The sequence below is a fragment of the Stomoxys calcitrans genome, chromosome 4 (genome assembly GCF_963082655.1).
Source record: "Stomoxys calcitrans chromosome 4, idStoCalc2.1, whole genome shotgun sequence".
Lineage (NCBI taxonomy): Eukaryota > Metazoa > Arthropoda > Insecta > Diptera > Muscidae > Stomoxys > Stomoxys calcitrans.
The window spans coordinates 21,568,904-21,595,917 of NC_081555.1; the positions used below are offsets into that span (position 1 = coordinate 21,568,904).

Here is a 27,014-nt window from a genome sequence, read left to right on the forward strand (position 1 = left end):
AACTTAACATTTCGGCAAATCATCGGTACCTATTGCTTCGTGTGAATTAAGGATATTTAAGGTATATATTTAAAAACTCAGTCTTTCGATTGTCAATTCTAAAAGGAGTATCAATCTATGCTTTGGATGCCCAAGCATCGCATTATTTACAGACATTTTATTATTTTTCATTTATTTTTCTCACTGTATTCACCTCTGCTCGCAAGACAACTTCCGCATGAATGAAACTTATGCAGCAGAACCATCCGTTTTCTTCCATCTACGGCTGGCTGCCACAACATGGCGGACTAGCTAGGCTGTCTTATACCCCAGACGACGACAGGTAGTCAGGCAGGTAAGTTTTTGAGCTTACAGTTTGCAAAAGGTACTCCTCACTCATGCTGTTTTATTATGTATGTGTAACTTATTAATGTGAAAATTAAATAAATATTTATAAAGCTAACGCCGCGAAGCAATGCCGCCGCTTTAACAGAAGTCTCAACTTGGCCAAAAAAAAAAACAACGGCATACCAGGTTTTTGCTAATTGGACAAAGAAACACCACTTTGAGATATGGTTTTGGGTAGCATATTCAGGAAGGGGACCCACTCACATAGATACATAATAAAGTTTTCTTTTTTCAGTTTTTGATATTTGGTCTGCGCGCCACATTTGAGGGCAGCAGAGTTCAAGGAACTGTTATGGGTGTATGGGGAAATGCAAAACGAAATTGGGACAACAAGTTTTTTTCTTTTAATTTATATGGGAAATATTGAAAACAAAAATTCGAAATATTGCGAAATGGGGACATGGGAAGAAAATTTACTCTAAAAACCTGAAAGGGAAGACAGGATTTTTTTAATCCATAAAAATATTTACTAAAAGAAAATATAAAGTTGTTCATAAAAATGTTAAGAGTTGCTGTTAGTTTTAGATAGTTGTTAAGTTTATTTCAAAAACTAATAAAAAAGGTGCTAAATGTCTTAATTGCTTTGAAGGGCATCTCATTAATGGTGGGAATGGAAAATATTCAAGTTCACAAACGATTGTTAGAGGAAGACTAGAATAAGAAACTTTTTAAATAGATAAGGAACAAAGGCAAAAAGCAATGACGAATGACGTGGGACATTGTAGACTAGTAGGGAAAAGGAAAGGTAAATTTAATCATGGGTGGAATGCGGCTAGGAACAGCAAGGCACAAATAAAGCAGTAAGGTTAAGCGAAATGGTTTCAAAATAATCCAGCACGCCTAATATAAGAAAAAAATTCCGGTAAGAAATTGAATGGCTATGTAAAATGGTTTAGATGACTCCAGCAAACCTAAGTTCTTGAAAAATCAAGATTTTAAGCATGCAAAGATAACCCCAATGCCTGTGAGTCATTCCTAGCTCTGTGTAGGGCCACTAGGATTCACAAAATATTCTCCAAATATAAAATTAACTCGTAAAAATGTTTATTACCATTTTTTTTTTAATTTTTTTGTTTGTCTCAAGTCCCTCTGTCTACCAACCTTAGATTGGCCAGAAATCATTGAAATGGTCAAAATAACTGATGGCAACAGCAGTACGAGTATTGAACATTGAGTGTTCTTGGCCTATGACTCAGACTTACTAAACTGATTTGTTTGTTGACTGGAAAGTCATTAAACTCTATGCACGTTGCAATGTTATATTGGATTCTATAGCGAACAAAAAAAAACATTATTTCCTTTACTTGGGGTTTCCTCTTCAACGTAGGTTTATGGCTTTTTTATGCATTTGCACAATTTTTTTTTTTAAATTTCAACCACAACATATGGTTTTTGCTGAAAACGTGATTTGACTGGAAGTCTTTTTATAATTAGAAATCAATAGGAGGTGTATATATGAGTTGCTGTAAGAGCAATTGGTGGTACCTTCCCTACCATGACTACATTAAGCTCTTTTATCTTCTTCTTCTTTGTGTTCATTCTATTTTATTTGCTTGTGTATAACAGAAACAAGGAGTGTCATGTGCTAATACCTTGCTTTTATAAAAAAAAAAATTATTTTAAACTTTTTATAACATAGGGTGATATAAAGATGTGGCCCGAAGATGACTCTCAGATATATTTTGTCTCATGAGAAAAAAATTTTAAGAAACTTACTCTAACGAGACAAATATTCTAAGAAATTTTATTTTATACGACAAATTTTCTAAGAGACTTTGTCCTACGCAAAAACTTTCAAAGAAATTTTGTGTCATGCGACAAATTTTCTAAGCAATTTTGTCTCGCACGGGAAATTTTGTCTCTCACAAATGGCAAATTTTTAAAAAATTTTGTCTTCCACCACAAACTTTAAAGAAATTTTGTCGCACACGACAAGTTTTCTAAGAAAATTTGTCTCAGGATATAATTTCTAAAAAATGTTGTGTCGGGATATAATTTTCTGAAAAATTATGTCTCCCACCACAGATTTTCTAAGAAATTTTGTCTTACACGATAAATTTTTTATGAAATTTATCTTATGCCACAAATTTTCTAAGAAAGTTTGTCTCACAGGACAAATTTTTTAAAAACATTTGTCTTACACGATAAATTTCTTGAGTAGTTATGTCTCACACGATAAATTTCTTAAGTAATTATGTCTCACATGACAAATTTTCTAAGAAATTTAGTATCACACCACTAATTTTCTAAGAAATTATGTCTCACACGACAAATTTTTCTAAGAAATTTTGTCTCACACGATGAAATTTCTTAGAATTGTTATCTCACACGACTATTTTTCTAAGAAATCTTGTCTCAGAATATAATTTTCTAAGAATTTTTGTCTCACACCACATTTTCAAAGAAAATTTGTCTCAAATGATAAATTTTCTAAGAAATTTTGTATCACAAGACAAATTTTCTAACAAATTTTGTCTCACACGACAAATTTTCAAACAAATTTTGTCTCACACGACACATTTTTTAAGGAATTTTTTTCTCACACAATAAATTTTCTAAGACTTGTTATCTCAAACGACAAATTGTTTAGGAAATGTTTTCTCCGAATATAATTTTCTAAGAAATTTTGTTTCACACCACAAATTTTCAAACAAATTTTGTTTCAAATGAAAAATTTTCTAAGAAACTTTATCTCACACAACAATTTTACTGAGAAATTTTGTATCACACGACAAATTTTATCTCACACGAAAAATTTTGGCTCACTCGACAAATTTCCTAAAAAATTTCGTCTCAAATGATAAATTTTCTAAGAAATTTTGTCTCACAAGACAAATTTTGTCTCGCACGACAATAATTTGCTGAGAAATTTAGTCTCACGAAAAAAAAATTCTAAAAAGTTTTATTTCAAACTACAAATTTTCTAAGAAATTTTATCTCACGCGAAAAAATTTTTAATAAACTTTGTATCACGTCAAACATTTTCTCCGAAATTTTGCATCACAACAAAATTTTTTTAAGTAATTTCGTCATATGACAAAAGATTTCTATAAAATTTTGTCTCCTGATAAAAATGTTCTAAAATTTTGTGTCACGAACAAAATTTTGTTTCAAGAAAATTTTTGCAAAGAATTTTTGTATCACGAAATAAATTTTCTAAGAAATTTTGTCTCATACTATAAATTTTCTAAAAAAAAATTTATTACTACAAAAATTTTCTAAAAAAAAATTTATTATTACAAAAATTTTCTAAAAAAAAATTTTATTGCTACAAAATTTTTCTAAGAAATTTTGTATCACTACAAATGCTGTCTTACGACAACAAATTTCTAAGAAATGTTGTCTTACGACAAAACATTTTTTATCGCGTCAGGGATAAAAAGGGTACCACGACAAAAGTATTGTCTTACGTCAACAATTTTCTAAGAAATTTTGTCTCATGAAATAAATTCTTAGAAATTTTGTTTCACGACATAATTTCTAAGATATTTTGTCTCACTTTAAAATCTTCGAAGAAATTTTGCGATATAAATTACATGAATTTGATTTCACAACAGAAATTATAAGAAATTATTAAAAAATTGTCTCATGACAAAAATTTTTTAAGAAGTTTTGTCTAACCGCAAATGTGTTAAAAAAATGTTGTCTCGCGACAAAAATTTACAAAGAAATTATGTCTCATGATATAATTTCTTACAAAATTTTGTTTCCCAACTTAATTTTTAAGAAATGTTGCCAAACGACAGAACCTTTTAAAAATTTTTCTCTCATGACATAATTTTTAAAAGATTTTATTTAAGAGATGTTGTCTTAAGACATAAATTTTCTAAGAAATATTGTTTCATACAAAAAATTTTGTCGCACACAATAAATGTTTTAAGAAATTTTTGTTTTATTGGGTTCTTTTCTAAAGAATTTTGCCTCACACATCAATTTTTCTATCAAATGTTGTGTCTCATGAAAAATTATGTGTCTCACGACCACAATATTTTTAACAATTTTTGTCCCACATCATAATTTTTACAAAGTTTTCTAATAAATTTTGTCACCTACGAAAAATTTTGTCGCACACGACAGGTTTTCTAAAAAAATTTGTGTCGCATGACATATTTGCTAAGAAATTTTGTCTCACGACATAATTTTTAAAAAAATATGTCTCACGACAAATTTTAGAAGAATTTTTTGTCTCACGATATATTTTCTAACAAAATTATCTCATAACATATTCTTAAAAAAAAATTGTCTAGCGGCAAACATTTCCTAAAAAAAAATTATCTCACGACATATTTTTTTTTAAAAAATTTCTGAGAAATTTTCCTCTCACACAAAATTTTCAAAGAAATTTTGTCTTGCAGGACAAAAGTTGCTAAAAAATTTTCTTTCGCGAAAAAATTTCTAAGAAATTTTGTCTCACGCCAAACATTTTATAATAAATTTAAATTTTTTATATTCTTTTTGTTTATTTTTCACATATATATTTTTATTTACCTTGCTTTTATTAGTATCTTTCTATGTCTGCTGCTGTTGCCCTGATTACCGCTCGAGTCCAAGGCATAAGTATTCGTTGAATTCGAACGATTGTAGATCACTGATGATCTTGGTGGCACTGTGGAATCACTAAATTTCCTTTGTATCTGTTTCGAGGGCAGCTGATGATGATGTTGATGCTGCTGATGCTTTTGACGAAACGGCACTTCGGGCTGTTCATTATTAGTATTAGTCGCCGGAAAATCTGACTTCATTTGTTGGTCTTGCTGTTGTTGCTGCTGCGTCAATAGCAACTCTGAGCTGACAATGCCTTGGGCCAAACATATCATGGCTGGAGTGCTGGCATACATGCTGGCGGTGGTCATGGATATCTTTTTGGGACAGCAAGGTTTTCTGACGCGTGTGCGGTACTTCTGCCGATCCGTTAGTGAGGAACAGACACACGGACGGACGCACGTCTTTATGAAAGTTAATTGACCAAGTTAGTTAGGCGTAGGCGGCTTGTTATTGTTGCTCTCTATTGAGACACTCTTATAACAAATTATCTTCAACAAGTGACTCAGTCAAACTCAGGCGATGAGCATCGTAAGATTTTAAAAGAAACTGCCCAATAGCATAAGACAGCAGCACACAACTTGGGGTTTTTTGGGGAATTTTATTTTATTTTTTTTTCTCGTGTGGTTTTGAAAGTGATTTTTGTATTCACTTCTTCTTCAATACATGACTCATTAACTTTTTAAGATTTATATCTTTAAAAACAATCAAATATTTATTTTTTCATGAATGCCAAATCTAGTTTGACAATTGTATAAAAACGATTATTAATGATTTTTTGTTTGGTAGATTTGAGAAGTAAAAAATGTCTTAAAGATCACATAACCCCTTAAGGTACTTCATACAAATACTCTAAATCTTCATAATAAGAAATGATAAAAACTGGTATATTTGTAGATAATAATAAAAAAAGCACGTTTTATAACAAGCTATCGAAATGTTATGGGTAAGACATAAAACGACCAAAGAGTCTAGTTTTAGATAATTCCCCCTTTGCAAATGTCCAAAAATAATAAAAGCAAATGGGGAAAAGTGTGGGTTTAAAATTAAAAGATACCTTGGAAATGTTGTCTCACACTACAAAATTGTCTGAGAAATTTTGCTTTATACGACAAATTGCTAAGAAATTTCGACTTTTATGACAAATCTTCTCTTACGTGACAAATTTTCCAACAATGTTTTTTTTTAAGAAATTTTGTCTCATGCTAGAAAATTTTTAAGAAATTTTGTGTCACTCTATGCTATTTTCAACACAATTTTTGCTCACATTTAAAATCTCTAAGAAATTTTGTTCCATACGACAATTTTTTTCAAGAAATTATGTTTCACACGACAAATTTTTTAAAAAAAAAATGTATATCACACGACAACTTTTTCAAGAAATTGTGTCTCATACATAAAAATTTTAAAAGAAATTTCGTCTTATGGCAAATTTTCTAAGAAATCTTGACTCACACAACAAATTTTCAAAGAAATGCTGCCTCGCACGAAAAATTTTCTAAGAAATTTTGCTAATTTTACAAACTCTTAGAAATTTTATCTTACACAAAATATTTTCCAAGAAATTCTGTCTCACACTACAAAATTTTCGAAGAAATTTCGCTTCATACAATATATATTCTAAGAAATTTTGTCTCAAGACATACATTCTAAGAAATTTTATCTTACTTGACAAATTTTCTACAAAATTTTGTCTCACACATCAAATTTTTTGAGAAATTGTATCTCAAGCGAAAAATTTTCTATGAAATGTTGTCTCAAGACAAATTCGTAAGAAATTTTCTCTCACACGCCTAATTTGAAAAAAAAAACTTGTCTTACAGTACAAACTCTCTAATAAATTTTGTCTCACACGCCAAATTCTCTGAGAAATTTTGTCTCACGTTATAAATGCTAAGAAATTTTCTCTCGAGCCCATAAAAAAATTTAGTCTAAAGACATAATTTCTAAAACATTTTCTCTCACACAACAAATTTTCTAAAAAATCTCTCATAAGACAAATTTGTTCAGAAAATTTGTATCATATGCAAAATTTTCTAGAAAAAAGTTTTGTAACGCACTACCATGTTTCTAAGAAATTTTATCTTGCGCGAAAAATTTCTAAGAAATTTTCTCTCACACGATAAAATTTCAAAGAAATCTTGTCTCACACTACAAATTCTCTAAAAAATTGTGTCTCACAGGACAAATTCTCTAAGAAATTTTGTTTCATGATATAAATTCTAAGAGATTTTGTCTTCAGACATAATTGCTATGAAAATTTGTCTCAAGACATAATTTCTAAAAAATTTTCTCTCACACGACAAATTTTCTAAAAAATGTTGTCTCACAAGACAAATTCTTTCAGAAATTTTTTGTCATATAGCAAATGATCAAGGAAACCATTTCTCACACGACAAATTTTCTAAGTAATTTTGTCTCACACGACAATTTTCCTACGAAATCTTCTTTTACGCAACTTTTTTTTTTGCAAACATCAAATTGGAAATTTTCTTGGACATTTTGTAGTACACTTCTCTACTTGATGCTGAAAAGTTAAAAATACTGGGTGTCGTGTACTTGGCCAAGATCATCAAGTCACTCTTTCCTGTTCCCGAACAAGATCGTTGGAAACTGTTCCCTGTGCCCCATGTTTTGAAGAAATCCTTTGCTAAAGATAGACAAGGATCGGGGAAAATGAAAATCGAAGAGGCCCACTTGGGGCACTTACCTACCGTAGGTCAGTTATCCACTTTTTTTTTTGGTGGGTATCAACATATCTGAGCCCAGAGCTTTGTACCCCATCAATGGCCATATAAATCAAGGCCTATAAATAATCACACTATGCATAAGACGTACTTTTTCTAACATAAGTTAAAAAACTACTCAATTGTCAATTCAGTTTTATATGTGGCCAACTCTAGTGTAGTAAAGTTCTAGACCGGATCTTGGCCTGTGTAAGCCTGCGCTGTTCCTTCTCTGTGTTTCCTGCCGGTATGGCTGCCGAGGTTCGCTGACATGGAGACTATCTGCTCTGATTGCGCAAACATGTTAGAGCATGGTATTACAAGCTTCCATTTAGAGTTTCTCTCTTTTTAGGTAATGACTCGCCTATGATTGTCATAAGTCTGATAGTAGCATTCCCAGGTAATTTATCGCTTTCTTTGTAGTGATGACTACGTTGTCGACTCGCGTGTTCATTACTCGGAGGATTCCCTGTCTGGTTAGCAGTACTTATTCAGTTTTGTGTGTGGCCAACTCTAGTCCACGTTAGTGTAGCAAAGTTCTTGAGCGGTTCATGGCCTGTATAGACCTATGCTGTGCCTCCTCGGCGTTTCTTGCCGGTATGACTGCAGCGATGTCGTCTGCTTAGCCTACAAGGATAGTTCCATCCTTAAGATCTCATCTTAGCTGAGAGATATGTTTATGCATATTTGCATGTCATTATTAAGCTTAGGAGTCGCATGCCCGTAGTGTAGCGAGGACTTGACACAAGAGTAGAAAATTTCCTTTTCACGCGTTTTGAAATTGATGGAAATTTCCATAGGGTATATAGTTGACTTTATGTCTTTAAATCTTGTTTGAGACGTCTTTGAAGGAACCACTCAATTTTGAATTTAACAGCCTTTAGACATTTTTTATACTCAATTAATGCTTTTCGACATTCAGAATACTCAATGATCGCGACTTGGTTGTATTTCATGTTATCACTATTGTTTTTCCCAAAATTTTTGTTTTATAACACGTGATTGAGTAAATGGTAAAGTTCAGTTAATCTTTCTTAAAACTAGGTAAAGAGCGTTGGCTATCATTTCCCAGGACCATATGCCCTTCCTTAGACATAAGCTTGTTTATACTAATTGACAGTGGCTAAGACCCCAAATGAAACAGCAAATAATTATCGATAAGACAACAAAAATGTTTACAGTTTCTGTTTAATGTTGATATAATTTCTTTTATCTTTTATGACATTGCAGCTTAGAATATAAACAAAACCTAATTTTCATTATCTGGCAATACATGCAAAAAGTATTTGCTTAGGAAAATTTTCCAAATTAGTTGTCTTTATTTTCTTTTTCGGGGATGAGGTCTTTGGTTTTTGTTGCATTTTATTGACTTGCAAAAATAAAAATCTCATAAACAAGCAGCGAGAACGGTTATTTGATGTTTTCATGGCGTACGCGTGTAGCAACAATTCTTCAACTTTTCATTAATTTATTAATTTTGCCTTTGTTTATTTTCCATTAAAAATTTCAAGGAATTTTGTGAGTCCCCCATTAGTAAAGGAAATTTTTATGAGATAATGTTGTTGTTTTTGGGAAAATTCATTATTTTCCCAATAAAAATTTTCATTTGGGGTTTTGTTTGCTCACATCAAATCTTAGAAAGTTCCTAGAATTTTGTTAAAATTTATTTTTCAAGTATAATTTGGTCTCTACGACTCTACTCTATGCCAATGAGGGATCAAAGATGCAGTTTGTCTAGTCTATTTGTCATATTGTCTGGAAGTATAAGACAAAGACTTCTTTTTTCGTTATTCGCTCTCTCTCTCTCTCTCTTTCTACTTTTTCTTTCAAATCTTTTGCGTTCTCTGAACTTTGTTACTGTTTGCTCATAACAGCTGTTATAAGTGTAGTTTACAGCGCCAAGAAAGAGAGGGGCAAACATAAAAAAGAAAAATATTCATGTGGCTTGTGGTGTGTATCTGGCTTTAAGACATTTTTCTCCTTTATAGAAAAAAAAACTAGTTCTGTTTCACTTTTTTTCTCAGATCTTTAAATTACTTTTGTTTTTGTAGTCACGTTTTCTTATTATTGACATTTTTGGCACTGAATTTTATTAAAAAAAAATTCGTTTGATATTTAATTATGATGCCGTTATTTAGACACACATTATGTTTGCACTTGCAATACCATGTTTAGCAACCCGTCGTCATTTTTGTTTTGATGCTTTTTTCTCGTATGCCGTCTTCTTCGTCGTCGTTACACATCAACAGCTCGAATTGGACTGTTTAGGCTTGCACACGCAAAGTGTTTTAAAAACTCATACCATAAACACAGAGGCAAATGAAAATAAAAATCTACACCACCATAATGAGTAGTAGCACAACTGGCAGCAGCAGCCGCCGCAACCGTAGCTAGCCCACCTTACCCCTCTTTACCTCAGCTGGTCATTCCAGCAACCCCTTTAATACAAAGCAATACAATACAGAGATACCACCATACAACTTAAATGACAAGCAAAGCAACAAAGGCATGTTCACACACAAAACGGCTGGAGAGGTGAAGGTGAAGAAAACTAACCATAACAACAACAGCAAAAGCCCAGCCATGCATTTACAATGTATGTTTGTTGGCATATCTGTTGACTGCATGCTTTTGTAGAATAAGTACGATCCCCCATACCCATCGTTGATGACACTTATGCACCAACGATCAGCAATGCGAAGTTTTGCAACCAAGACACATTACCACTACTTTCAAAATGTATGAAACCCTATGTTTTTAGGCAAGGCAACGCTTTCCTTGTCTGTCCTTACAAGAGCTGGTGTTGTCATCATCACCAGTCACTAAGCTGAGGCGAAAAGTTGCAACGTTTACATTTTCCCGTTTCATTTTTTTGTGTTGCTCATACACCAGCGTACATTTTTGCTAAGCCCTGCAGAAAAAAAATAAACTCAGATTGAAAGTAAAACAGAAATAAAAAGAAAAAAATATCCCCCATCATCATCAGCAAAAAGACAATGGCAAAGAAAAAGAAAAGAAAATACAAACAAAGAATGGCAAAAAACAAGAGGGCAGATAAACAATTAAGGAAACAAAAAATAATTTCAAAAAGAAAGGCCAAAATGATCTCTAGCTGGAGTATATTCTAAAAATCATAAAACTATTTTAAAGTTAAAAAAAAGAATGCAAAGACACAAAATGCTAAAATATTGGAACAAAGTGAAATATATTTAGGTAAAGGAAATAGAAAATGGAAATCAAAAACCCCCTAAACTTAAAAATTGATGTACATTTTTACGAAGCATATAATTTTTATATTTTTTTAGTTTTTATAGTTGGCCACCGTAACATGTCCGTCTATGACCCCGAACACCTGGGTTCAAATCTATCCCATTTGCAAAGTATCCTGTCGCGTTAAGACTTCTCTACAAAGTTGTTGTTGTAGCCACATTTTCATGTGGAGGTGGCGATCCTCGTCAAGTATTTTAGGAGAGCAAGCTCGTTCCGGTCCAAAGGACTGATCGCCACGGGAACAGGGCCATGGGTCATTTAAAGACGCCAATAACCCGCCTTGTCATATCGAGGATCATAGCCACTCAGTATTCTCTACCAAATGGTGTCGCTATGAGGCCATTTATCATTGAACATAAACCTTTCATCTGCATAAACCTCATTGAAATGAGAGAAGTATCCCCTATTCCTTAGTGGATTATTCATGGCAGTTTATCTAACCCATTTGCCCTAGATTCCCACACTACCTTAATTACTGAACAGCCCCTCTTATATACACCTCCCTCAATCTGTTGTTGTAATACACAATAAATTCTGCATGTTTCAGATAGTTTTTTTTTTATTCTATTCGCTCTGACTTAAATTAATAACAGAAAAAAAGCTGATTGTTTGGTTTCATCGCTTTGCGTTCGTCTCATGTCTCACGTATACGTTTCAAATGATTTCTTCATACACTCTCTGGTATTTAAATAGAAAATTTGCACATACATACTATGTTTGTGGTCGAATGCTCTAAGTACGCGAGTACACCTCATGATGATGGCATAACAAATACATGTTCCACTTAGCAATGGTGGAGAGATAGAAGAGAGAAAGAAAAAGTAAGAAGGAGAGCAACACAATCAACCAGTAGCAAAACCCTCAATTAAATTTCCACCACAGTTGAATAATTCTCTAGTGGATTTAATAAGGCAGTCTCAATTTTGTTTATTTTTCTTGTTGTTTACATGTAGAATCCAATTGGAATAAGATTTGCAATGGCTGTTGTTTTCACCACCGTTATTAATGAGAGTGAGAGTAGGTTAGTTCACTCAGTTACTCTTGTGGTATTGGTTGCTCTCTCTTGCTCTTCTTTCATTCATTCATAACAAATTGCAAATCTATGAGCAGAAACATATGATTACAGTAGGTAGCTTTCCAGTTGAACGCTTTTTTGGACGCAAAACACAGGGTGACTAAGAAAAATTTTGAAAAAGTAAAATATTATTAAAGAAATAAAATACAGTATAATAAAATAAAAAATTAATGTTATATGAAATAAAATAAAATTAAAAATATATACAATATAAAAATCAAAATTAAATAAATATCAATAAATTACAATAAAAAAACTAAGTTTTATGTTAAAACAGAAATTAAAAGAAAAAAATAAAATAACATAATAAATTAATATTAAATAAAAATAAAAAAATAATTTAACCGAAAATAAAATGAAATGATATGAAATAAATCAATAAAACCAAATAAATAATATTATGGTTTAAATAAAATATTACTACAAAAAACTCTAATAAAAAGTAAAAGTAAAAAAAAAATGGCGGGTGGAACCTATTTAAAAATTTAAACTTTTCGTATTGAAAAATGGCTTGTGGAACCCATTTGGAGTAATATAATCAGTTAAAAAATGATTTATAATTTTTAGCTTATGAAAATACCTTGTAGTAAATACAAGCTGTTTTCCATACAATTATTGCTCGCGTTCCGATAATAGAACTTGTGGATCCTATTTTGGTTTATGAAATTGGGTGTTTTTTAAATTTAAATATTTTGGGTTGACAATATAGAATCTATGCGGAAAGAAATCATTACGTTTATAAAAAATAATTTTTTTTTTTGCAATAACCTTACTGTTTTCCATGAAATTAGTATTTACTTTTCGACATGTGGATCGAATTTTGGTTTATGAAAATGGGTCTATTTTTGTTGAAAATTGAGTAACTTTCCAAAGAAATGCAGAACCTTTAAACCTGTGAAATCCCTCATTTTCTCTTTTTCAACAATATACAATTTTTGCATGTGTGGCTTGTGAAACCTATTCAAAATTTTAAATATTTCGGGTTATCAATGTGGTTTGTGATACTCTAGTAAAACAATTATCAATTCCTCAAAAAATAATTTTTGAATGCAGTTGCCTAACGAAATAAACGTTTTGGATTGTATTTGAATTACTTTCCACCAAACACATTTTTGCATTTTGATTATATGACTTTTGGGTCCTATTTTGTTTAATTGAATAGGATATTTTTTCAAAAATATTTTTTTATCACCGTTGTTTTAGGTAAAATCTTGTTGATACTACTTTAAATTGTTTCCATAAAATTTGAGTTTGCTTTTCGACAATAAGACTTGTAGATCCTATTGTGGTTAATGGATTTTAGTATTTTTTTGGTTGATAATTATCGTTACTTTCCGTACTACTGCAGAACCTCTCAACCAAGGTCATTTCACATTTTTTCTTCTTTAAAAAGGAATTTAACTATTGTAGTTAGGCAAATATGGCTTGTGGAACCTATTTAAAAATTTTTAAAATTTCGATTTATGCAAATATTTTTCCTTAATATATGCGAAATTTTCCTCCATAAAAGAATCATAAAACCTTAAGTTAAGTTTTTATGATTTGTGGAACATATTTAAAAATATTTAATATAACTGATTTTGAACCTTTTTGCAAATATTTTTTTTTATTATACAGTTAGTTTCTCTATATTCTATCTTACAAAAATATTATATTTGTTATCGTTTAGGCGGTGTAGCGTGTGGAACCCATTTAAAAATGTGTAGTTTATAACCGTGTTCTAAAATTCGTATTTTATTTGAAAATAATAATTATAGAATCTATATCTCAATAAATACTATATATTAGGCTTTGAAAGAAGGATAATAACTCAATTTTTAATGTGTGGAACCTATTTAAAAAATAAAGTTTTTTTTAATTGCTAGACTAGTCGCTTTTTTGGTTAATTACATCACACTTTTTAACAAAAGCACATGCAGAAGTTATCTTTCAGGAAATATGGCTTGTGGAACCTATTTAAAAATATTTCGATTTTTGTCCAAAAATTTTTGTTCTGAGTGTAAGGCTTTAACACTACACCTTTGTAGATCGTATTAAATCATTTTCTATAAAAATAAGATGAGGAATCCAGATAATAGACCTTGTGAACCTTTGTGGATCGCATTTATTTCAACTTTCAAAGAATTTTCTTGTACATTTTTGGCCAAAAACCAAATTTTAGATCCGATTATTATTCATTATATGTCTTTCTCATAATATATTCCTGAAGTTTTATGTGTTTTTGTAAAATGTCCTTAACAAAATGTCTTTTTGGGTGTATTTTAAATTTCATACAGTTAATTTTTCTTGAATGTATATTGCTGTTTTAGTTAGCATACCATGGCTTGATTCTTATTCTGAGTTTGTATAACCAAAAATCAATAAAATTGTATTGTCTTCAAAAGAACAAGCAATCACCCACTCGTTATTCCTAAGGGATCAGCATACGAGACAATAAACATCAAAGGTCTTATGTTTGGCGTTTGGGGACTAAGCCCTTTGCATGTTAGCTACCTTCAGGCATGTAATGTGAGCAGCTCAAGGGGTTTAAATGGACAGCACAAGCTAAACCATTTCAATCCCTATATAGTCGGTGGGTAATTGGATTGGCTTGGATTGTGCAACGTAGGATTGAAACCACCACCAAAATACCGTCAAAGCTTAATACACTTGCATTATCACCCCCTATCATGCGATAGAAGCAAAAGTTTGAAAGGCTATTTAAATAAAAGCAGAAAAAACATTGACACAGGACATATTTTTTAATGAAAACCAAGAAATCTATAAATTATAAAAGTCACACAATTGTCAACTTAAATGGCAATAAAAAATAAACATTTTCCACAAACATATGCAAGCAGATTCGTCGTTAAGTCGGCAATTGAGCCCTTTACTTCTGTAAGGGGAAATTGTTTGAATTTATAGAAAAAATATTCTTCTTTGTCGGTGACAGAAAAGATTTAGGCTGAAATAAATGTTATGTCAGGGAAACCATAATTTTAGTATTACAACATGGGAATTATGACGTTTGTAGGTAAGTAGCAGAGAAAAACAAAGGAGGGCGATTTGTAGCCAATTTTAGAAATGCAAGGGAAAAAAATAATTCTTGTAAATAACATTTTAATGTTTTTTCTATATATGTAGAAAATATATATTTATATTATTTATTTCAAATCTCCATTAACATATTTATTATTATTATATTGTAGAATCTGACATTATATTCCAACCAATTCCAAGTTTAGAGGCAATTTTTCCACCATGTAGTTTTTATTTATTTGTATTCAAAATATTGAACTCTTTGGAACTCGCTTAAAATTTTCCCCAACGTTTTATTTTATTTCAACCGATTGTTGCTAGGTTGCTATCGGTTGCAGGTGGCGTGATGTACAAAGGATTGTGGTTGAGTTTTAGGGGTAAAGGTAGTTAGTTCAGCAATCAACCTTTTGAGTAATTGCACTTTATGTTGTTGACATGAACTCAACAATAGGTTGAAGAGGGAGGATTGCCAGCTAGGAGAAGGCTATTTAAAATGGGAAAAAGAAAGGTGATAAATAACGAAGGGGTTCTTCGTTATTGGTAGTAGCATATTTATTTAAAAGGCAACACAAATATATCCCCAAGCGAACTTATGACACCAAACGGTGGGCTTAGAGAAGTAATTTGCATTTGTAATAGTAGCAAAAGATACCCTATCCTTAAATATATTTAAATATGCAAGAATTGGGTTGCAAAACTCTTTATTATTATGCCAAAAAATGGTTCATATTAAATTATGAAGCACTTTAAACTGATAAAATTTGTTTTTGGTCATAACATTTTACATCTCCTACTTGGAGACTTACTAAGTTTGCAGGCCATTAAAAAATACCTAAGAAATAGCATTAATATAAAGAAAAAAAAAGAATTACTTCTACGCCCAAAAGTAAATGTTTCGTACTAAATTATAAAGCGAATTAAAACAATAAAATTTGCTATCTACCCCAACGTTGTATCTTCTTCGATTAATTTTTGAAATGCACATTGTGGATCGTATTAAGCACATAGCATAAAAAATGGGTTTTCCTACGCTATAGAATGCATAAATAGAAACAAAGTTGAAGCTAATACCAAAATATTAATACTTTACTTTTTATTCAACATTTTATCTATCTTTGTTGCGGACTTATTAAGTGTGGAACTTATTTGAAAAAATCTGAAATTATGCTCAAGGCATGAAGAAGCAAAACTATTGCAAAAAACTTAAACTAGTTTGTTTTTTAAATGGCTGTGAACCTTAAAAAGTAATTCTAATTCTATTTTAATACCAACGCAAAACATGGGATTTGCTGCTTAAATATAAATTCGCCACAATTTGATACTTTTTTGTTGGTACAAAAGAATTTTAAATTTGTGGATCCCATTTGAAAATGTATGCCAAGTAATGTGATATTCTCGATGTACAACTTTAACAACTGCAACAGCATATAGTTTTTCTAGGTAGTAAAACTTTGTGGTAGTTATGTTAGTTTGTGGATCCTATTTTAATTTTATCATAACGTGGGAAAAACCCCTTAAATTTCGATTTGGTATTAATGTTTATTGTGAATGAAGTCTGAGAGATGCCAATGGCAATAAGTAAAGTATCAAAATGACAATTGAAAAATGGTGGATCCTATTTGGATATATAGAAATTTGTAGGTTGTTGCTAATTACCTGAAATTTAGTGTAGTTAGTGATGTCTATAAATTATAAAATCATAATAAATTTTAAATTTGTGGATCCCATTTGTTATGTAATGTGATTTTCTCGATGTATAACTTTAACTTCTGCAACGGCAGATAATTTTTGTAGGTATTAAAACTTTATGGTAGTTATTTTATTTTGTTGATCCTATTTTAATTTTATCACAACGTGGGAAAATCCCCAAAAATTCAATCTGGTATTGGTGCATTTTGTCAATGAAGTCTGAGATTGCCAATGGCAATAAGTAAAGCATCAAAGCAACATTTAACAAACTGTGGATCCTATTTGGAAATGTAGGAATTCAAAGGTTGTTTCTTATAACCCGAAATTGATTTTAGTTATTGATGGCTATAAGGCATAAAATCAGCTTTAAAAGTAATTCCTAGAAAAAAATTAGTTTGTGGATCCTATTTCAAGTTTAAGGTTACAAAATTGAAAATAATTAATTAAAATAAAATAAAGTTAAATGACTTATTGTGGATTTATGTGCGGATCATATTGAAAAATTTTATATCAAATGTGGAACCTATTGGGAAATATATAAAATCTAAGATTTTCCTTAGTATTTTGAATAGAGTGTAGTGCGATAAACCACAAAAGCAGCTACAATACAATCCCTAAAAATGAATTGTTATTTGTGGATGCTAGTTCAATTTGTGGATTCTACATAAAAAAGGGAATGTAATGATACATTTGATAAATTGTTACATGTTTTATGTTTAAAATTTAAAGTTTTAAATATTTTTTTGGTAAGTAAAGTTAATGCCGCGTATTTGTGGATCCTATTTGAAAATTTATGGAATTTGGTAGTGTTCTAAAGCGATAAACTTCAAAGGCAGCAAAAAGGGTAAATCCTAACAAAAATTTTATTTTGGGGATTGTATTTAAAAATTGATTCTATATAAAAAAGCGAATGTAATGATGACTTTGATAAAATGTCACATATCTCATATATAAACATTTAAGTTTAAATATTTTTAGGCAAGAAAAGTTCGTGCAACGTATTTGTGGATTCTATTTGAAAATTTTTGGTGGTTTTTCTTATTATTTGTATTTAAATATGTTGTGTATAGTGATTAACTGCAAAAGCAGAACAAAGGATAAATCCGAACAGAAATTTTATTGTGCGGATTGTATTTTAAAGAAAATTCAAATTTTAGAATTTGAATTCGACAACATTTAACATAACTTACATTATGACGATGAGAGATACAAATAATTCTTTATCAAAACAAAAAAAAAGACTTATTGGTGGATTCTATTTGAAATATTTTTTATTAATTGTGGATTCTATTTGGTAATACATGAAATCTTTCATATTATAATGAATTGAGGGTAGAGCTTTTAGAAGATAATCTATTTAGGCGGCTAAAAAGGTAATTGCTAAGAATAAATTTATGTTGTGGATAATATTTCAATTTGTAGTTCCATTCAACAAAAATTTAAATTACGCAAAATTTTATAACATTTTACATATTTTACAAGTTTACGAAAAAATTTGAAATATTCTTTGAACGAGAAAAGCTAAGCGGGTTATTTGTGGATTTGATTTGAAATATTTTCTATTATTTGTGGATTCTATTTGGTAATATATGAAATATTATGGTTTTCTTATTATTATGAATAAAGTTCAAAGCTTTTAAGACGTAAACCATGAAAGCGAATCAAAAGGTAATTGCTTAAAATAAATTTTTATTGTGGATACTATTTTAATTTGTGGAATTTATTTTAAAAAAATTTTAATTAGGCTGAAACTGTCAAAATTTAACGCAAATTTTACAAATTTATGATAAAGTTTGATATATTCTTTGAACGGGAAAAGCTAAGACGGGTTGTTTGTGGACCCAATAATATGTGGATTCTATTTGAAAATAGATGAAATCTGAAAAATTTCCTTTTAGTTGTAATTGAGAATAGAGTTTTTAGGCGATAAACCATACAAACAGATAATTACTAAGAATAATTTTATTTCGTGGATCCTATTTTAATTTTTGGATTCTATTTAAAAAAGTGAAAGTTATGCCGAATTTGAAAAAATTCACATTTTGATGAAGAAATTTTTAAATATTTCTTTATCAAAAAAAGTGTAGGGAGGGGCCTTTTTTGTAGATCTTATATATAGTTTTTTTGTGAATCCTATTTGAAAATATATGAAATTTGATGAGTTTCTCTCTATTCGCAATTAAGAGCATTATTTTTAGACAATATACCATAAAGGTAGTTCAAAAGGTAATTTTCTAAAGGAATTTTGATGTGTAGATCCTATTAAAATATAAGGATTCCATTCATTTGACGAAATTGAACATATTTTCCAATTTGACCATGATAATCGAATATATTTCTTTAACAGGAAAATGTTTTGGTGTATTTTTGTGGATTTTACAGGAAAATCTTTGTGTTGGGAGAGTTCTTCCGATTAAAAATTTAAAGCTATTTTCGCGCCTTTTTGGTAGATACTAAATGCTGTGTTTTTTGTGGATTCTATTTGGAAATATATGAAAGCTGATGAGTTTTCTTACTATTCGTAATTAGGAGAATTATTTCCAGATAATATACCAAAATAGCATTTCAAAATGTAATTCTTTGAAGGAATTTTTATGTGTGGATCCTATTTAAATTTGTGAATTCTATTTAAGTAAAATGGAAGTAATGCTGAATTTGACGAAATTTAACATATATTCCAATTTGACGATGATAGTAGAAATTATTTCTATAACGGGAAAAGCTTTTGGGACATTTTTGTGGATTTTACGGGAAAATATTTTTATTGGGAGAGTTTTTCTGATTAAAAATTAAATTGTATTTGTAGCTTGAATGTTTAAAACTATTTTCGTGCCTAAAAATAATTATGTTTTGGGGCTTCCAGACATTGAACAATTTGTAAAACCATTTTAATTCATGTTTATTTTAGACTTAACATTTACACATGGAAACAGCAAATATCAACATTCCCCTACATCAACCGGAAATGAAGAAGACCCCTAAGAAAATTTGTCTTCTCAACATTAAAACTTGTATGCGATTAATACAATGTCCCTTAAACATATGAGAATGAACATCTTCGCCATGTGTATAAGAGTGCGACTATAATTAGCCTATGCTAAAAATATTTAAATGCCCTTAAAGTTTTCTATAGCCTTTGTATGCCATGCAGTTGGTGTTGTTTTCCCACTCGGAAATAAGACACAACAAATATTTGAAATATTTATGTATTCGTATGCAGACATGCTCGACTTGTATTTTCTTTAATGTTCTTGAAGATTTCCCTTAATAAAAAGGTCTGGGAAATATGTTGGCTATAATAAAAATTTATTATGCTGCCATGTAGTATTTCCCATTCCCAAAGGTGAGTACTTAACAGCACAAAAACAGAAGACTACATTAAAATATAAGACGATAACGAAGAATAATTGCATGTGGCATGCAACGAAACAACATTTTCAACATGCAGCCAGACCGTTGTGGAAGCCATTGAGGCGCCCTTCATTTAATGGAGCTTGTGATGGCGTCAAAAGGAAAATGGGGAAAAGAAGTGGAGTAGAAATTCCTTATATTTTTATACATAAAAAAATTATGATTTTATTATGGAAATTGGAAGACGAAGAATTATGCATGTTTGTAATGTTGCCATGAAGGGGGGAAACTTGTGGTATGTGTTATGGTTGTTAGACAGTTATCGACAAATGGCCATTTATTTTTTCTAAGGGCTTCTTTGATAACCCCTATTTGGTTTTGGATTTTTTGAAAAAATCCTCCCATTACTAAATTTCTTGCTTAAATGTTTTTATGGCTAGTTTTTGCATGCTGCCACAGTCATTTATTTTTGTTTTGTTTTCAATATACCATCCGAGATAATAACCATGTATGAAAATAGTTTTGCCCAAGTACGTGTATAACAAAACAAATCGATTTAATCTACGCCATTTGAAATTAAACAAATGGTAAAATTTTTTGAAACGAAATAGAGCATTAATAATTTAGATTTTATGGTATTAATTTATCGATCCATCAAAATACATTGACGATATGATTTTTTTGGTATGTGTTTATTGAGCCTAGAAATATACAATTAAAACAAAAACAAAAATTTCTTGTGCAGAAAACAGTTTTGTAGTATACATTGTGAGATTTTTGCTTTGAAAATTTTGAATTTTTGAAAAAAATTTTTTTTTGATTCCAGTTAGGTATTTTGGGGGAAAATAGTCCTTTTCGAAATGACAACGTTGTTTCAGGACATATTTCATTTTTGAGGCGCCCGGGTAGCTGTGTTGGTAGTGTGCTTTGATTGATAGAACGGTGGTCGTAATATGATTCTCACCAGTGTGTTGTTTTGTCGCTGCTGTGGTATCACAATGAACATAAAAATTGTCTGAGCCTGTAAAGGACAACCATTCTTACTTAACCTCACCCTAATCCTGGCCCATTTCATTTTGAGGTATTTTGAGGGCACTACCATTAGTTTAAGTATATATTACATTAGTTTGAGGACATTTTACATTAGTTTGAGGACATTTTTCATTAGTTTGAGGACATTTTACATTAGTTTGAGGACAGTTTACATTAGTTTAAGGACATTTTACATTAGTTTGAGGACATTTTACATTAGTTTGAGGACATTTTACATTAGTTTGAGGACATTTTGCATAAGTTTGAGGACAATTTGCTTCAAGCGGTTTTGGTTTCTTACAAGTATAAGAACAAATTTCATTGGGAATTGTTTGAAAGTATAAGTTTGAGGACTACTCCCTGAAGAAGTTAACGATACTTATGAGAACAAATTTCCTTAAGAATTATTGTATTATAACATCACACAGTTTGCCTTGAACAAAATGGTCTATAGACGGACAATATTCTGTAAATTTTGCACGTGAAGTTCTGTTAAGACTTCCAACAACCGGGCTAAATACGATCGAAATCGGTTTATAATCTGATATATCTCTCATATAAACCCATCTCCCGATTTGACATCTCATCAAGCCCCAATTTAGCTGAAGTTTTACGCCTAGTGTTCTGCTATGACTTCTTATATTTGGGGTAAGTATGGTTCAAATTGGTCTGTAACCTAATACAGCTCCCATATAAACAGATCTCCCGATTAGTCTTCTACGGCCCCAAAAAACTTAAATTTTTGAATGATTTGGAAAAAATTTAGAGGTAAAGCACACATTTGGGACATGTTTCTTTTGCCATACACGGATTAGTTGAGGGATAAGTTTCTTTTACAAAAACGAGGATTATTTTGAGGAAATGTTCCCTATGATAATCGTGGACTATTTTGAGGAAATTCTTCTCTTGGCTATCGTGGGTGATTTTGAGGACATGATTTCCTTGGTAATCGTGGATTACATTGCCAACATGTTTCTCTTGCCAATCGTGGATTATTTTGAGGACCTACTTCCCTTGGCAATCATGGATAACTTGGTGGGCATGCTTGCCGTGATAATCGAGGATTCCTGTGAGGACATGCTTCCCTTGGCTTTAGTGGGTTATTTTGAGAACATGCTTTTCTATAGCAATCGTGGATTATTTTGAGGATGTGCTTCATTTGGCAATTTTGAGGACATGCTTACCTATAGCAATCGTGGATTATTTTGAGGACGTGATTCCCTTGACAATAGTGGATTATTTTGAGGACATGTTTCCCTTGACAATAGTGGGTTATATTGAGGACATGCTTCCCTATAATAATCGTGGGTTATTTCGAGGACATGCTTCACATGCCAATCGTGGATTATTTTCAGGACATGCTTCTCTTACCAATTGTGGATAATTTTGAGGACATGCTTCCCTTGGCAATCATGGATTATTTTGGGGACATGCTTCCCTTGCCAATCGTGGATTACTTTGAGGACATGTTTCCCTTGATAATTGTGGATTATTTTGAGGACATGCTTCTCTCTCCAATCGTGAATTATTTTGGGGACATGCTTCCCTTGGCAATTATAATTTTTTTCGTTTTGGAATAAATTTTTGGGCAAGCTTCCTTTAAATATTGTAATTAATTTCGAAAGCAAGTTTTTTGGCAACCGGCGCTAAGTTTGGGGATAATTTTTTGGATATGTTCCTTTTGCCAAACACTGAATAGTTTGGGGGTGAGTTTATTTTAAGAGGATAATTAGGAGGACATACTTCCTTGATAATCGTTAATTATTTTGAGGTCATGCTTCCCTTGGCAATGGTGGTTTATATTGAGGACATGCTTGCCATCACAACCGTGGATTATTTTCAGGACATATTCCCTTTGGTAATCGTGGATTATTTTGGGATGGCTTTCCTCGGCAATTGTGGATTATTTTGAGGACATCAGTTTTTGATGTAAATTATTTTGTAACAAGTTTTTTTTGAGCAATCGGCGCTAAATTCGGGGACAATTTTTGGGACATGTTTCTTTTGCTTAACACTGATAAGTTTGGGGATGTTTTTTACAGAAAAGTGTGTTATTTTGGGGACATATCCTTTTTGTCAATCGTGGATTATTTTGAGGACATGCTTTCTTTGGCAATCGTGGCCTATTTCCTTTGGCAATCGCGAATTATTTTGAGGACAGGGTATGTATATATTTTTTTCTAATTTTTGATCATTAGTTGATTTTTTCGCATTATTGCAATTTCTACATAGAATACTATTTCCTAATTAAAAAATCATAATCAACAAAATTTACATGAAACTCACCTCAAGCCAATAGCCTTGGAAGTTTATCTTCGCCCTTTTAGTTTATAACTGTCCCACTTAGATTTCTACACTGAGTACAAATTAACTTTGATCTGATAGCTTAACAGAACTTTCGCAGTGGACAAGTGCTCTAGGTGAAATGTTTCAAATCGTAATTGTTTTGTTTATAATTTTTCAAAATTTTGCCACTGTTGTTTTAATAACAATAACAGTCGTTAAGAAACCATAAAATCTAACCGGTTATGACTTCTATAATTATAGATAATTCAAGAACATTTGTACCCGAAGAAAAGTGATCTTTGTATTTAGAAATTATAAGACTCAAACAAAACAATGAGCCATTATGGCATGTCACGAGATAAAAAGAAAATGAAAAAAAAAAAACTGGTGGCAAGATGTGAACTTTGGAAGGAAATGCTAGAGAGAGGAAAAGATTAAAGAACTATAAAAAAATAAATGTGGAAATTTAAATACTGATTAAAAAAAAAGTTCAAACTGGATTAACCCTTTTTGAAATTCAACGGCATGTTTATTAATACAAAAAAAATGAATTACTATGGAACATTTTTTTTAATTACCCATGTTGTTGTCAGATAAGAGAGGTGTGCGCAGAGCAAACTGTCATTTAAAGTGATAAATTATTAATCTAAACTCTATATCTTTCTTGAAGGAATTGTATTATGAAACAATATAAAAGTTTATTGAAACAGTGAAACTGGGTCTCAATTCTAGGAGAACTCGCTATACCTTATTAAATTATATAAAACATCAATCTTTTACAAAGAAAATAATAACAACATTGTTACCTTTCTATCAAAGTTCATTGCATTGCACACAATTGCCACTTGTGGGACAATAAAGAAAATGGTCTACATACTTGCGTAATTGACATACCTGCAATGAGACAAAAGGAAAATATATAAAAGATTAGCAATTGTTAATAATTAAATTAATTAACGTGTCGTTAAATAAGCTAAATATTTTCATATAATAAATAAATAAGATGTTAATTGTTAAAAATGAGAAAATGAGAGACAAAACATATGTCAATGCAACAGCAGCGGCAGAGAAAAATTGGCTAAGTCCCCAAAGATATAAAGTCAGATATACGCCTATGATGGGTTCCTAAAGAAAAAATTCTCAAGAAAAGTATACAAAGCTTTTTCATAGACCCTGTATGAAAACTAAAAAAAATGCTAGCACTTTACATAAAGCTTGAGAGTCAAAGTCAAGTCTAATTTGTTTTTTAGCAATCATAATATTCTTGAATAGGTGTATACATGTAGGCTACTTTTACTTTACTATAGATCTCAGATTGTTTTGAGAAAAAAAATTATTTTGAATTATTTTATGGTAAATTTTTATTCTGAATTATTTGGATAAAAAATTTATTGTGAATTATTTGAAGTCAATTTTTATTGTGAATTATTTTGAAGACATTTTCGCGAATTTTTTGGGGACATTTCTATTTTGCATTTATTTTAGGATCTTTTTATTGTGAGTTATTTAAGTAAAAATTTTATTGCGATTTACTCGAAGACGATTTTTTATTGTGATTTATTATTGTGATCATAAGCTATTTCGATAACAATTTTTATTGTGGGGTATTTTAAATAAAAATTTAATAGTTAATTTTTTTGATGTCACTTTTTATTGTAAATTATTTAAGTATAAATTTCATCGTTGATAGTTTTAACAATTTTTATTTTGAATTATTTTAAGTACTTATGTCATCGGTGATTATTTTTAAAACAAATTTAAATGTGAATTATTTTAAGGACAAAGTAATTGTAGGTTTTGTTCAGGACAATTTTTATTGTGAATTATTTTGAAGAAATTACTTGTGTTTTTTTGAGGACATTTTAATTGTGAATTTATTTAAGGATAGTTTTCTCTGAATTGTTATAGTAAAATTTTTATTGTGAATTATTTGTACACGATTGATTTATTGTGATTTATTTTGCAAGTTAAATCGTGAGTTATTTCGATTACAAATTTTTATTGTGAGGTATTTTAAATAAAAATTTAATCGTTCATTTTTTTGATGACACTTTTCATTGTGAATGATTTAAGCATAAATTTCATCGTTGATTATTTTAACAATTTTTATTTTTAATGATTTTAAGTACTTATATCATCGGTGACTATTTTCATAACAATTTTAAATGTGAATTATTTTGAGGACGAAGTAACCGTGGGTTAGGTTTAGGACAATTGTTATTGTGAATTATTTTAAGGAGAAAGCAAACGTCGATTAATTTCAGGAAATTTTTTATTGTGAATTATTTGTTGAGTTTTTATTGTGAATTATTTAAGTAAAATTTTTATTGTGAATTTTTTGAAGACGATTTTTTGTGATTTATTTTAAGCACAAATTTTATTGTGGATTAAATAAAGGACTATTTTTAAAGTGAATTATTTAAAGAACAAAATAAATTCTAAAGACAGTTTTTATTGCGAATTATTTTAAGTACAAATTTAATCGTAGATTATTTTTTGAATAATTGTTTGTTTGTGAATTATTTTAAGTACAAATTTAATTGTGTATTATTTTAAGGACAATTTTTGTTGCGAATTATTTAAAGTAAAAAATAAACTGGGAATTGTTTCAAGAACAATTATTATTACAAATTATTTTAACTAAAAATTGAATTGTTGACATTTATAAACAATTGTTTGTTTGTGAATTATTTTAAGTACAAATTTAATTACTGTGAATTACTTTAAGTACGAATATATCCGTGAATATTTTTTTGCTTGTGAAAAATTTTTATTGTGAATTACTTAAAGTACAAATCATTCATCATGGATTATTTCATGGCAAAATTTTAATCGTGAATTATTTAAAGTACAAATCGTTTAATTGTGAATTACTCATCAATCGAGGATTCTTTTGGAGCAGTAGTAACCATCATTAGTGGATAATTTAGGGGACAGTTTCTACCATCCACAGTCGAAAATTTAGGGGACAGTTTCGTTGTAAATGGAGGAGCATTTTGGGAAAATTTTTGGTCATCAATGGTGAAAATGTTGGGTTTTGTTCAATTTTTGCAAAAACTAGTTGCAGCCATAAATTCGTGGATTATTTTGAAGACGGTTTTAGTCACAAATGTCAAATAATTTGGGGTAAGTTTCTACTATACATCGTAGAAAATCTTGGGGACAATTGTGATGATCAATCGTGGCCGGACAATATCCGATTGTATGAGTCGTAGATAATTTGAGATCACTTTTCATTTACTATGAACAAATAATGAAAGACGAACCTTTTTTTGTTTTGGGATCATCTTGCTCCAACAATGGCCAAAATCCTCAAACTAAGCAATAAATATCCTCAAACTAAACAATAAATATCCTCAAACTAAACAATAAATATCCTCAAACTAAAAAAAAGTCCTCAAATTATGTTTTGCTTAGTTTGAGGACATTGTAGAAAATTTTGGGGACAATTATGATTATCAATCGTGGAGCGAAGATACTTGATTGTAAAAATCGTAGATAATTTGAGAACACTTTTCACCATTTACAATAAACAAATAAAGAAAGAAGAATCTGTTTTTGTTTTGGAAACATCTTGGCCTAACAATGGCCAAAATTCGGGGACATGTTTATAATTTTTTTTCTTGCTTTTTTCCTTT

At 30.4% G+C, this 27,014-nt stretch overlaps 1 protein-coding gene across 6 annotated transcripts in view; it reads right to left on the minus strand.

Annotated features, from left to right (window-relative positions):
* LOC106085140 (uncharacterized) overlaps positions 1-27,014 on the minus strand; it is a 194,788-nt gene that overhangs the window by 69,277 nt on the left and 98,497 nt on the right. The window contains exons 1-2 of one of the 6 annotated variants that reach the window (XM_059368333.1): positions 9,693-9,905; positions 4,876-5,624 (exon numbers count right to left, since the gene is read on the minus strand). The exons of 4 other annotated variants lie outside the window; for them this stretch is intronic. In XM_059368333.1, coding sequence (XP_059224316.1) covers positions 4,876-5,240 — 365 coding nt within the window. In that variant the 5' untranslated portion in view covers positions 5,241-5,624; positions 9,693-9,905. Of the gene's footprint in view, positions 1-4,875; positions 5,668-9,692; positions 9,906-27,014 lie in introns of those variants that run through there. One more of the 6 variants, XM_059368332.1, reaches the window with a different exon arrangement.